The 13,501-nt window shown below is 46.4% G+C and overlaps 2 protein-coding genes across 3 annotated transcripts in view; one reads left to right on the forward strand and one right to left on the reverse strand.

The window, feature by feature from the left end:
• The first annotated feature begins 318 nt into the window (after positions 1-318).
• The window catches only part of RPH3AL (rabphilin 3A like (without C2 domains)), a 142,496-nt gene continuing 129,313 nt past the window's right edge, over positions 319-13,501 (forward strand). The window contains exon 1 of the mRNA XM_010958216.3: positions 319-727. The gene's annotated coding sequence lies outside the window, so the exon portion shown is untranslated. The remainder of the gene's footprint in view (positions 728-13,501) is intronic.
• Positions 737-4,156, reverse strand: LIAT1 (ligand of ATE1). 2 transcript variants are annotated; one of them, XM_010958332.3, is made up of 2 exons: positions 3,550-4,156; positions 737-1,321 (listed from the first exon to the last, which is right to left on the reverse strand). In XM_010958332.3, exons 1-2 carry the CDS (start codon positions 3,752-3,754, stop codon positions 918-920), a joined length of 609 nt encoding a protein of 202 aa, XP_010956634.1. In that variant the 5' UTR covers positions 3,755-4,156; the 3' UTR covers positions 737-917. The 2 variants fall into 2 exon arrangements, with proteins under 2 accessions (XP_010956634.1, XP_074199307.1); XM_074343206.1 differs by having other exon boundaries at positions 737-1,324.

The raw sequence follows: 13,501 nt of genomic DNA on the forward strand, positions 1-13,501 counted from the left end.
CTTGAAGAATCCAAACTAAGGCAGCACGTGGCCCTCAGTATTTGTGGAAGGGAAGAATGCTAATTTAGAGCAAGTAGTATAGTAGGGTCTTTTTAATGCTCCAGAATTCTGCTCAAAATGCTGTCTTGGGGGATTAGGGAAGGACCATATTGATAAGAGAAGCAATATTCCTTTGAGACGTCACATCATAACCTCCCAGAGATGCCGTTCTGGAATTCACTTATTTTGCTGAACCCTTTTTTTTTTTTTAATTACCATTCTATTTTCTTAGTGGAGGTACTGAGGATGGAATCCAGGACCTCATGCATGTGCTCTACCACTGAGCCATACCCCCAACCCCAGAACTCGTTTATTCTGAAAGCCACATAAGAGCAGGGAGTATATTTAATTAAAGTATGGTCTCCAGGATATTTGGGGCATTTTCCATGGGCCTACAGAAACATGCTACGTGAGGAGTTTTACCCATGAAATTAGTTTAAGATTTAGAATTGATACCATCTACACACTCTTTTCTTGTTGGGGGGGGGGAGATTATAGATATCTGTGTTGGGAAGTCACATAACTAGAGGATGCCAGCTTATTTGAAAAACAGGAAATTCGGGAAAGAGTTTAGTTCACGGCTTTGCTTTCACTCTGAAGCAGCTGTGGCTTTTCTGAGCAACGAAGTCTGTCTTGGCGGGAGGAGAGTTGAGCTCGTCAAGACCTCAGACATCTGCTTGCTTCAGAGGTAGGTCTGATTTCCTTTTATTTTTATTTATTTATTTTTTTAAACACATCAGCTCGTGGTTAGGATAAATTATAAGCTTGTCCGCGTCATGGGTGGGTTTTCACTCCGGCATAGTTGTAGCTAGATCGGACGGAGTGTAGGAGCTTCGGAATAAGGTTTCCTTTAAAGCAGCAATTCGGCTGCCCCGCATTCAGTGCGTGCCGCCTGCGGCTCGGGCGCCGTCCTGGTCCAAGAGGCAGGCTGGGTTCTCGGGGGTCTCCTCGGCACCGAGGTCCGCGTGGAAGCCCTTGAGGGCCCAAACCCGGTACCGCTTCCTCCGGTTCAGCTTATAGATGCGAATCCTTTCTTTTTCGGCCTCTGGGTCGGCGAGAGCTCCATCCCAACGCAGACTTTCGTTGACCCGGTTGGAAAGGTTCTCTTCTATTTCGGTAAAGTGGGAGAGACGTGCGGCGGAGGAGTAAGAAGGGGTGAGCTTGCTTTCATTCCTGTCCTGTCTGTGCTCCGGCCCCGCCCCGTGATCTTTGCTGGGTCTTAAGATGTCATGGAAGGATGAAGACAGCTGCTGATTCTTCAGGGTTCGACTCTGATGTTTATCTGCTGAGCAGATGGGTAGTGTGAACGTTTGTGGTGCCTGCTCTCAGCCTGCTCAGAGACGATGCCCAAACCACCAAAGATGTAAAGGGGAAGTGGAGGCCCCTCCTCACCTAGGGCTCAGGTGGCCAATCCCACCAGCCTCCTACACACCCACTGCCTAGATGCTTTGGGTTGTCATTTTGGGGAGGGAGGAACTGTTTATCGAGCATGTCCTATGAGCCAGGTCCTCTGGGTAAAGGCTATCAGCCCTGTTTACCAGGTGGGAAAAGAGACTCCAAGTTTCAGTCTCTTGCCAATGTCACATAGCAGGTGGCAGAGCCAGGATCTGAACACAGGCCTGACTCCCAGTGCCCTGTTCTTTCCGTGTGGCACCCCCCTCTTCCTCTCTCCACATGCTCACCAGGGTAATTTCCAGTTCTGGGAGTCTGTGACTTACTCCTAGTCTAGACACTTTATGATGGAAGAAATGGAGAACAAGAGGAAAGCTTCCTAAATCTGACTCCCAAAAGCATTCTGCCAAGCCAGGAAATATGTCTGCTGTGTGGCTTGTACTGATTTTTGGGAAAATATTAATAGAATTTCTGAATTATGTAACATGCATATAAAACACTACAAATTGTGATTCCTTCATCAGCTCATCCTATTTGGGGGGGGGATCTCCCTCTGCCCACCAAAAAAAAAAAAAAATCCTCTCTTGATATTTCTATACTTTCCCACTACCCAACAATTATTTGGTGTCCCCTGCTGACAGTATAAGGTACGTGCCACTGTAATTTCTAGAGTCAGAAGCTAAGCCCCAAAGATAATAAATTTCCTAATCTGGTTTGGCAGCTACACATGGGGCTTTTGGACCTAAACTCTAGAATTGTTTTCTTCCCTTTTTATTACAATTCCACCTGAAGAAGGAATTATAGTCTGCCCACTGCTCCCTTCCCCATACTGCAAGGCTGATATAGGGAAGGATGCTTTTCCATCTGCCTCCAGCTGGCCAGGGGAGCCGGCTCTGCACAGAAAGGACCAGGGCCCAGAAACTTGAACCCAGGACTAGCTGTGCCGGAGGTCAGGCCCATTGTGCCAGGGTCAATGAGAGCCACCTCTCTGACAGAGACCCTGAAGTGGACCACACAAGAGACAGTGGAGACTTACAGCACCCAAGGACAGACACATTCTCTCTTTGTAAAGTGAGTGCTCAGGGCCTTTGTCATGACACTAGCAGGTTCTATGAGAGGAGCTCAGTGAGCTATAGGGACTCTGTGGGTCTGTGACAGTTGTTGGTGTGTGTACACCTGTGAAGTGTCCCCGGGAGAGCCTGGAGTGAGAACCCCGTGTGTGTGATTATATGTGTGCAGGAGGGGTCTATGCGGTGAGTGTGTACCAGAGTGTCTGCTTGTTTGTGCAGACTGTGAATGCGTGTGCCTGCTGGGGTATCTGCGCTTTAGTTTTGTTTGGTAGTTATAGTGATTCAAGCGGGTGTTTTTGAGGGTGTTGGGGATTACAAGAGAGTGTGCAGCTGTGACTGGTGTGATGGTGTATGCAGTCAAAGGCCGGCCTTGGTGAATGAGGGAAGGGGGAGGATGGTCTGTGCAGGGAGGATACTTTATATGCGTGTCCTGAGTGTCAACACAGCATCCAGAAGCAGGTGCCCTAATGTACGAGGGCATAAGGAGGGTCTCTAGGTGGAAGGCAGGAGTCTGCGATTCTGTGTGTGAGTGGCTGTCACTAGTGCCTTAGTATCTTTGGGTTGGGAAAGTCTGTGTGTGAGGATAAAGGCATCTCTGTAGGAGGGCTTGAGATTTCTGTACAGAAGGTACGGATGTTAGGATTTTGAATTTGGACTTAGGGATTAAGAAAGTTGAATGAATGTGTAAAGCTAGGAGTCACAGTGTTGGGTGGGGAGGCTCTGTGGGGATAACACTGAGTATCTGTGGGTTGTCTCTGTGTGGGGTTAAGGGTCTCCATGGTTGTTGAGAATTCTCAACGCAGGATTTGGGGGTCTCTGTGGACAAGGGTGATCTCTATGGGTAGGGCTGGGGCATCACTGTGCAGCGGTAAGTGGTATGTGCGGGGAGCGGGAAGACCTCTGACTGGGACTGGCAAGTTTCTGTTTCTGGGCTGACGTGGCCCCCAAGTAGACGGGGTGGGGGGTCTCTGAGAGGTGGGAGTGGGTGTCCATGGAGAAGAATCTCAGGTAGGGGATTTGAGGCTGCCGCGCTAGCTGCTCCTCTTACCGTCCCCCTTGCCCGACCCCTTGGCCTTTTTCTTCTTTTTCTTCTTTACTTTCCGTTTGGTCAGTTCTGAGGCGCAGCCTGCGATGGGGGGCAGTCTGGACCCATGCGAGCCCGCCTTGCCGCCCTCTTGCTCCTCCTCCTCGTCCCCGCTGTCCTCGCCCTTCTCACCATACCCCGACGCCCCGGCCCCACCACCACCCTCCATCCGCCCGCTGGGCCAACCCCCAGCGCCCGGGGCAGCCCGAGACCCGCAGCTGCAGTTGAGTCCGCGGCTCCGGGCGAGAAGAACCCGGCCAAGCCACGCGTCTCCATGGCGACCGCCGCACACCGCGCGTGCGCATTCCGGAGGCTGTCACCCAGGAGCTGCTGTAGACGCAGATGTGCGCGTGCGTATTTCGGCCTGCGCGCTTGGCGTGGTCGGCGGTGCCAAGGGAAAGAGAGGGTAGAGGTTCTGAATGTTTGGGCTGACGGACATCTCGTCCACTCCTGCGCCTTTTTAAATGCTGTGTGTTCTCTCCTAAATTTTTACCCCGAGTTCAAATTTTGTACGTCTACCCTGGCCTTTCAAGCCCATGACCAAACAAACTGACTTCTCCATCATTCTCCATCTCTGTGACAGAAACAGAGGGTCAGGCCAGAGACCTGGCAGCCTTCCTTGCCCCCACTCTCTCCCTGTGCGCTCACCTAGGGCAGGGCTGACCACCACAGGTAGGACTTGAACTTCTGGACGCCCTTCTTAAGTGGTCTCTGCTTCCAAACACGCCCACAAATTCTTTATCCACCCATTTGCTAGAATGAACTTCTTAAGATGATGGACAATTTCACTCTCTTGCTTAAAAGCCTCCAGTGGGGCCCCATCACAAGCAGTATCAAGACTGAACTTTAGTGTGACTTAAGGCCTGGTAGAAGCTGTAACCTTTTCTTTCCAGGTTTATCCACTAGACTGTATTTTACAAACATGGCTGCAATGACATCTGTCATCCCACTTGCTCTTCTAGAATCTTGCCACAACAAGAGACAGTCTAATTCCACTCCCTTTCAATCTAGGTGGGTTGGTGGACCCACTTGTTACCACTAGTATGTGGCGAAAGTGACACTATGTGACTTCTTAGGCCAGGTCATAAAAGAGAACGCATATCCACGTGGTTAGCAGAAGACTTGCTCCTGGAGACCTGACCCTCCTGGTAAGAAGTCTGAGTGCCCCCAGGAAGCCCGAACTAGACCACATGGAGAGATCCTAAGAATATACGAAAGGAGAGAGAGAGAGAGAGAGAGATGTCCTAGCCGCTCCAGGCCCCACTTTCCCACCTCCAGCTGTAGTCAGACTGTAACAGCAGGAGAGACTCCCCAACCAGCCCTACCCAGACAATTCCTCAATTCCTGACCCGAAGAAACTGTGAGAAATAAAAAAAATGATTGTAATTGTTTAAGTTACTAAGTTTTGGGGTGATAAGTTATGGAGCAGTAGAAAGTTGGAACATCAGTCTTTGGTTTTAGCCATTCTAGTATTTATGAAGTCGTGTTTTCCTGTGGTTTTAAGTGCCATTTCCCTGGTGACTAATGTTGTTGAGCACTTTTTAAACTGTTATTGGCCATTTGTATAACTTACTTTGTAAAGTGTCTGTTGAAGTCTTCTCCCATTTTGTCCCTGGAATGTTTATATTTTTATTATTGATTTGTAAAAGCTTTTTACATGTCTTGGATATAAATCCTTTGTCAGGTATATTGCTGCAAAGATTTTTTTTTTCCAGGTCTGCAGCTTGTCAATTCATTTTCTTAGTGGTGTCTTTTGATAAGCAGAAATTTTATATTCTGATGAAACCATTTAAAATTTTGTTCTTTTTGTATGTGGGCCCAGAAACCTTTCCCTACTTCTAGATCACAAAGATAGTCTTCTGTTTTCTTTAAGAAGCTTTATGGTTCTGGGGTTTTAGGTTAGGTCCACAATCCGTCTCAAATAAATTTTGTGGATAAAGTCAGATAGGGATCAAGATTCATTTTTTTTCCCAAAGAGATTTCCAGTTGTTCCAGCAATTTTCATTGAAAAGACATTCCTTTCCCCCATTGACTTCACATGGCATTTTTGTAGAAAATCGATTAACTGTATGTGTGTGACTCTATTTCTGGGCTCTATTCTGTTCCATTAAGTTATTTGTCTTTTCCTTACAACAATACCACACTGTCCTGATTATTGTGGCTTTATAAGTCTTTTTTTATTTTGTTGGGGGAGGTAATTAGGTTTATTTATTTATTAATGGAGGTACTGGGGATTGAACCCAGGATCTCGTGCCTGCTAAGCAGGCACTCTACCACTGAGCTATACCCTCCCCGCCCACAGTAAGTCGTGATATTAAACAGTGTTAAGTCCCCCAACTTCGTTCTTTTTGAAGGTTGTTTTGACTATTCTAGAGCCCTTGCTTTTCCATATACTTTTTCAAGTCATCTTGTTTATTTCTTCAAAATAGCCAGCTGCGATTTGTATGGGGAGGGCATCAAATCTATAAATTTCGTCACTCCTAGTACTCCGTAGTGACAGTCATTATTACTGATCCACACACAGGCATGGATAAACACATTGCTCTGTAAAGGGCCTTTCTGTTTTTCTGTTTTCCTCAGTCGCTCATCCACTGTCAAGCTCCCTAAAGTATTCAGCACAGCTCTGCACACAGCGAGTACTTGAAATCTTTCCTCGCTTGTCTGCTTTTGTACCCAGAAGCTAAGTGAAATGTAAATGACAGAGGTCCTGTGTGTAAATGACCTGCTAGTGCAGATGTATGCAGTTTGCTTTCCAGATGCTCTATACCCTACTTACCCTGGTGCTCGCAGACAGGTGCTTACAAAGAGCGGCTACCCTCCTTTTCCAAGAAAGGCTGGCCTGTCTTCCCTCTCGGCCAGTCCTCTTTGCCTGGATGCTTATCTAGCATGAGGCAGCTTGACCACTTCTCTTCTCACTTTTCATGAAGGTTGCATCAAGGTTATGTTGAGCCAGCCCGTCAACTTTGAGAGAGAAAATTCACATCCAGCAAAGGAATACATTTTTTAAAATTATCATAAAAGTCCCTTGCAAGCAGAGCGAGCTAGGACAAGTGTATCCCTTTTTGACAGATGAGGAAACAGAGATGCACAGTGACCCGCTCACCTCTCAGTGCTACTTAGCTACCACTATGGGCCAGGAATCCACATCCCCATGTTGTGGGAGAGCAGTCAGCTTTACAGTGATGTTCATTGACCAGCAGAAAAGATGATGGTATTTTCATTGTTTGTTTCAGCTTCCTTGTTTACACTTTCTCTTTGCGGTTTCAGCGGCTGTTACTGTTTTGAGCAGGTAGTTGCTGAGGTTTCTTTCTCTATGAGGATCAGTTTGCCCCTTTGGCCACTGTTGACATGGCATGCTTGGGTAGAGCTGGCAGCTCTGTCCTTTCCTGCTGTCTGCTCAGCCCAGGTCACCCCAGCTGGCTGGGCTGCTGGCGCCGGCTCCCTGCTCTCTGCTGCCCACTTTCTCCACGCTGTCAGTTCCTTCCCCAAGGGAGGCAGGCATGTCCACTCTCCAGCAGCACCAGCCTTAGACTCGGGCAAGTAGGCCCCCCCTGGGCCTTGTGCTTCACAGGACCCTGCTCTGACTCTCCCCCAGCTGTATCCCTCCCTAAGGGACAGGAAGTCTGGAAATCAAGGGGTCCTGCCCACCCAGCACCTCCCACTCCTCCCCCAACTTCAAACCCACAATCTGAGTTCTTGGCCCCTAGGAATTTCTTGCCCAAAGGGCCCCTGCCTGCTTGTAGGACCTCATTCCTGAGCCCATCTTCTCGAGTAGCCCCGGGCCGAGGGCAGCATAGGTAGAAACTCAACAGGCAGGCTGAGGTGTCCAGACCTGCGCATTCAAGGGCCTTCTCAGTGTAGGATGGAGCTGAGTCAGAAGAGGGGGGGCAGGCTGTGGACTGGGTGCAGAACCCCAGAGAGCCTGCAATTCTCAGTTTAAATCTGGCCTTCCAGACTGGTGTGAAGGTCTGTTTGTCAAGGTGAGAAGATGGGACATATTTTATTTAATAGTATGTCAATTTATTTCATAACTTTTAATATTTAGACATCTGGCACGTGGACCTCCATTTCTACTCTTGCCCTGGCTTTGCAACTGTTAAGAGTAGGCTTGCCCTTTATTTTTCCTCCTTTTATAACCCACTCCAACTGCTTCCTGATCTTCATTTCGTACCTCCTGGTCCCTTAGAAAAGAAAAGTGAAGTGAAGAGAAGAGAAGAGAAGAGAAGAGAAGAGAAGAGAAGAAAAAAACCCTACAACCTATTGAATAAATTGCATTATATCCATGTGGCGGACAACTGGGGAGCTTCTAAAGCAAAATGAGGCAGCCTGATTTAGGCTGATTCAAGACAAAGGCCAAGAGAGTGTCCGTGGAGAAGAAGAGAGCTTTATGAATGGTTTGCTCACACCTGCTACCCTCTCCTCACTTCCCTGCAGCCGCACTCACCATCCTGCTATTTCTCCTATGTAGTTACAGTTTCTTGCTAAGGATCCCTGCTTCCAAGATTTGTAGTTGCAGCCCTGGTCCTGGAACTGCTTCTTCAACTGGAGAGGTAGCCTTTCAAATAGGATGTTCACTCACCTTGGAACTGGTATTCACAAAGCAGGCACTCTGTCGGCCAGTCGAGAGCTGTTTACGGGGCACTGTCCAAGTGACAGTAGAAGCCAGCAGCTCCTCACACTGTTCCAGGGTCGGTCCTGGGGGAAAAGAGGCTCCCTGCCCGTGCCTATCTCCTCCTTGCATTCCCCAGGCAGCATGACCCCATGTCAACCACTTCTGTGTTATTCTGGAACTTTTCTGGACATTGCCTTCCCCCTTAGAGTGTTTCTCTGACATTGCCGAGAAGACATCACAGGTATTTCAGGTTTCAAGATTATTTTTTGTCCTTTAGTCATAGTGGCAGTTTCAATTAATATCATATAGCAAGCTAGTAAATACCTCTCAGATGGAAATTCTCTAGTCCAAAGTCCCAGTAGTCATGGCTGGGAGGTGCTCACAGGCTTTTACCAAAGCCCAGTCTACACTCCATAAAGGGCTGGCACGCAGAGTATTTTGGAGTTGTAATTAACATACAAGATTATATCAGTTTCAGGTGTACAATAATAATTCAGTATTTTTATACATTGTGAAACGATCTCTGCAATAAGATGGATGAAGATGTAGCACATGCACACACACACGTGCACGCACACACACACACACACACACACACAATGGAATATTACTCAGCCATAAAAAGAATGAAATCTTGCCATTTAGCCACAACATGGGTGGACCCAGAGGGTATTATGCAAAGTGAAATAATTCAGACAGAGAAAAACAAATACCGTATGACTTCACTTATATGTGGAATCTAAAAAACCAACCAACCAACCAAACAAACAAAACAGAAAGAGAGTCTTAGATACAGAGAACAAACTGGTGGTTGCCAGAGGGGAGGTGGGCAGAGGGATGGATGAAATAGGTGAAAAGGATTAAGAGGTACCAACATCCAGCTATAAAATAAATGTCGGAGAATTTCTCCCTACCAGCGCTCCAACTTTTGCTCCACACCATGTGGGCTCCAGTATCTTGTTGGGGCCTGTTTAGTGTGTCCAAGTAATATGGCTTGAAGGGTGGCATTGCATGCCTTCTGTTTTATAGTACGAGGTGGGGAACATTATCCAGTCAGATACATGTCCATCTCCCCCTAGTACAACCGGGTCTCTACACAACCACTCACTCCACACGAAGCCTGTTCGAACATTTCAGTTCTCCTACAAACTCTCACCTTAATTCCATCAGCCCTCATATTCCTGTGGACTTTATCACCAGGCTTTGGTTTTATAATACTGGGTAGAGGAAGTACTCCCCAGCCAGACGTAATATCCATTCCCATAAAACATTCAGATAAAGGAGACGCAACTTTACATAGAGCCTGTTTAAACATTCCAACTTTCATAACCCCGTCAACCCCCACATTTTTATGTTTTCATAGCCTAATTGCAGCATGGAGCTTTGCCCGGGGGTTTTCCTACCGCAGTTTGTGGGGCTCCTACCTAAAGGACTTCCAGAAACTTCTCTTCTCTGCCCCCTGGCCATTTTACCACCTAAAGTGCAAAAGGCCTGGGGCCCCTGGCAATACGTCAGGCCACCTTGGCTCATTCCTCAACCTTTATCTCGATGTATCTATCTAACGGCTGCTCCAAGGCACTGCTGGTCAGCTTTCTAGTTAAAATCTCTGCCTTCTGCCTTTTTACCTTTCTCCAAATTGGAGTCAATAGAGTGGACCTGTTTGGTGTCTTTTAAATTTGGGGAACCAGCAGGGAGTCCCTTTGGCCCACCCAACCCTTGGTAGTGCTGCATTAAAACCTTTGTTTTAACTCCATTGATGTCTTCATCCTATTTTCTACTAACCGTTTCACCCTGTGGGGATGAGTCTCTGTGTGACTCCCTTTCTGTTTCCTTTTTGTTTTGCTCCTAACAGTGTGTGCTTTATTCACCTTATTTCTTAATCACCATTTAAAAGTGCTCACCATGCTTAAACCAGTCCCTTGCCTCTCTCTAACTTTCCCCATTCTCTCATTAATTAACATAATGTGTTTTTTTTATTAATGGAAGACTCATGAGGGAAAGCCAAGACAGCAAATGCGATAAGGCTTCCTGAACTGCTGCTGGGTTTTGCAGCAGTAAGGTTCTATGAGGTACTCATAGAAAAGGCACCCCATTAACCACAGCATTGACCATGACCTGGGTACTAGACATATTTGGTGGGTGACTCTCCCAGCCATCATAAAGCCCGTCCCACGTGGCTTACATCAAAACACATGAGCTGCTTCATCTGACGGCACACCACCTGACATTTACAGGGAAAGATGGATGGTCCCCCTTCTCAATGTATACAGGTCTTACAGTGGCTCTTCTCTAGTCCACCAGGCTGGCTGTTCTGGCAGAAAGAAGCTGCTTTTTAAAAAACAAAAAATTATTTTATTGGTTGATTTTGTTTGTTTGTTTTGGGGGGAGAGATAGTTAGGTTTATTTATTTATATAATGGAGGTACTGGGGATTAGAACCCAGGACCGCATGCGTGCTTAGCACGTGCTCTACCACTGAGCTATATACACCCTTCCCCCTAGAAGCTGCTTTTGCGCCCAGATCACATATAAGTCATCTGTAATTACTCCACAGTGAGGTGAGGGTCCTGTACCAACCCAAACTTGCTCTTCCATTCTTCAGCACTTCCAATCAAAGTCACTGCCTCTAAATAACTCTCACAATCCATTTTAATAAAGGTTCCTTGGGAACCTGTACCAATGATGCTGACCTGCAAAATGAGACCACTCCTTCACATTATACCCTCTGCCTTCAGTAGTTCCGTGGCTTTGCCTTCCTCCCATGCTGAGTATGTTCTTGGTATCTTCTTTAAGAAGCCTCAAAGGTACTTTCTGTTGTCACTGCATAATTTTCCTCTTGCCAGGTGGCTTTGAGGCTCGTGGCCAAAGTTGAGACTGACACCCCCCCCCCCCGAATCTGCACTTGGTCTATCATCAAAGTCCAAACCAGAATGCTCTTTAATTTCATTTTAGCGGTTCCAGGTAACAATAGCCAAGGGAGAGAATGTTTTGCCTTTTCCTTACTAGTTTGCATTTCCTTACGCATCCAGTGAACCAGCTCCCTGGGAAGGGCCTCGGCTCTAAGTCCCATTGGTCACTTTTACCTTTAGTAACTGCTGCTGCACAGCTGCTGCTTCACACCCTGGGTGACCACGCAGCCACCCAGGGATCAAAGGTTCCTCAGCCCCCACACTTTCACCCTTTGTCTTCCCAAACCCTTTTCCCATGAGCCAGAGCCATTCCAGCAAATCCCACCTCTCTGACACCAACAAAAGGAACACTTTTCTTTGTTTCCTTTAGTCACACAATATTCATGTCACCAGATATGTGGGTTTTTCCACATTAAGCAATTCTCGGCAGATACAGTCTAGATGACCTACAATTTAAGTCAGTTTTGACACTAACTGCCCAGGGTTAGTGCGGACCCCACAGAATAAGGGCTCAGTCACACAAGACTGTCCCTGTCCCATTCAGATACTGATTGCAAGTCCAGTACTTCTGACTGACTGGTTATAAATGGGGGGTTCCCATGACCCCCTTCTTAGGTTCAAGAACTTGCTAGAATGGCTCACAGAACCCAGGGAAACAGTCTACTTACTATCACCAATTTATCACAAAGGCTATATTAAAGGATACAGGTGAATGGCCAGATGAAGAGATGACAGGGCAAGGTCTGTGGGAAGGGGTGCGGAGTTCCCACGGCCTCTCTGGGTACACCATCTTCCCAGCAGCTTGATTCACCAGCTTGGAAGTTCTCCAAACCCCTTCAGTTAGGGTTATTATGGAAGCTTCATAATGTAAGCATGATTGATCAAATTATTGGCTATTGATGATTAAGTCAATCTCCAGAGGTCACCCTCTAATCACAAGGTTGGTTCCCATAGCAACCAGCTCACCCATCCTTCCGGGCTTCTCAAAAGTCACAGAAGGAACAGAAACTCAGGTGTAGGGGCTTGTTCTGAATGACAAAAGATGCTCCTTCCACCTTGATCACTCTGGAGCTGCTTCAGGAGCCTGGGACAAAAACTATTTTAATAAGAGCTGATCTTATAGCTCTTAATCACATAGAAATGAGAGGGTGTTTTCAGGAGCTCTGACCTGGGACCAGGAAGAAGTCCAAAATATATATTTCTTCTTATATCACAGCATCACAGAGGGAAAGAGGCAAATCTCCCATGTAGAGGAATTCCAAGTAAATCATGTAGCTTCTCCACCCTAAAGGAGGGGAGAATATACACTCCTTGCATGTGGGCTGTGTATTGTGACTTCCAGGGAGAGAGTAACTTTGCAGTGGAGAAACTTGACAAATACTGCCTCTGCTAGGTGATCAAGGTCAACATCACCAATGATAAATCATTGAGTAGTGGGTACTCTTGATATGACGTGATGAAAATGCCTCTTTGCCTCTACTGTCTTCCTCCCAAAACTCATAGCCCCAGTGGAACCATGAGAAGAACATCAAACAGATTACAATAGTGGAACATTCTGCACTATAACTGACCTGTACTTCTCAAAACTGTCAAGGTCATCAAAAACAGGGAAAGTCTGAGAAACTGTCACAGTTAAGAGGAGCCTAAGGAAACATGGTAGCTAAACATAATGTGGTATCTTGGATGGAATCCTGGAACATAAACAGAATTTTTGGCAGATACTAAGGAAATCTGAATAAATTGTAGACTTTAGTTAATGATAATGATTCAATATCGATTCATTAGAAGCAAATGCACCATACTGATGTCACATGTTAATAATAAGGAGACTGTGTGTGTGTGTGTGTGTGTGTGTGTGTGTGTGTGTGTGTGTGGTGGGGGGAGGGAGATATGGGAACTCTATTTTATCTGCTTAATTTTTCTGTACATTGTAAAAATTAATGAAAGGATACCTCATTAATATGGAGTCAGGAAGTCAGAAGGGGAACTGTCACCCACATACCATTCAACGTAAATGCAGATCCCAACAGGAAGAGCTGCACCTTGTATGGCAGGAGGTACTACACTGCTATGGCCAGCAGGAGGAAGAAAGATTTTCTCCTTGCCTGGCAACAGCTCAGCCAATGAGAGATGGTTAAGACTCAGCCAATGAAAAGCCACTATACTTTGAACTCCCAGTTTCTTCCAATGGACTTTTTATTTATAATAGCCCCTCCCATCTTCTCCTTCTCCTCTATAAAAGAACTTCCTCTCCTTTGCTCGTGCTTCACCATAGTTACATGTTCCAAATTGCAATTCTGTGCTGCTCCTGAATAAGCACATTTTGCTTGTAAAATAACCAGCTGTTTTATTGGTTTAGGTTAACAAAATTTAAAACTGTTCTAAAAATAGTTTTT

This window comes from Camelus bactrianus, chromosome 16, assembly GCF_048773025.1.
Source record: "Camelus bactrianus isolate YW-2024 breed Bactrian camel chromosome 16, ASM4877302v1, whole genome shotgun sequence".
Classification (NCBI taxonomy): domain Eukaryota; kingdom Metazoa; phylum Chordata; class Mammalia; order Artiodactyla; family Camelidae; genus Camelus; species Camelus bactrianus.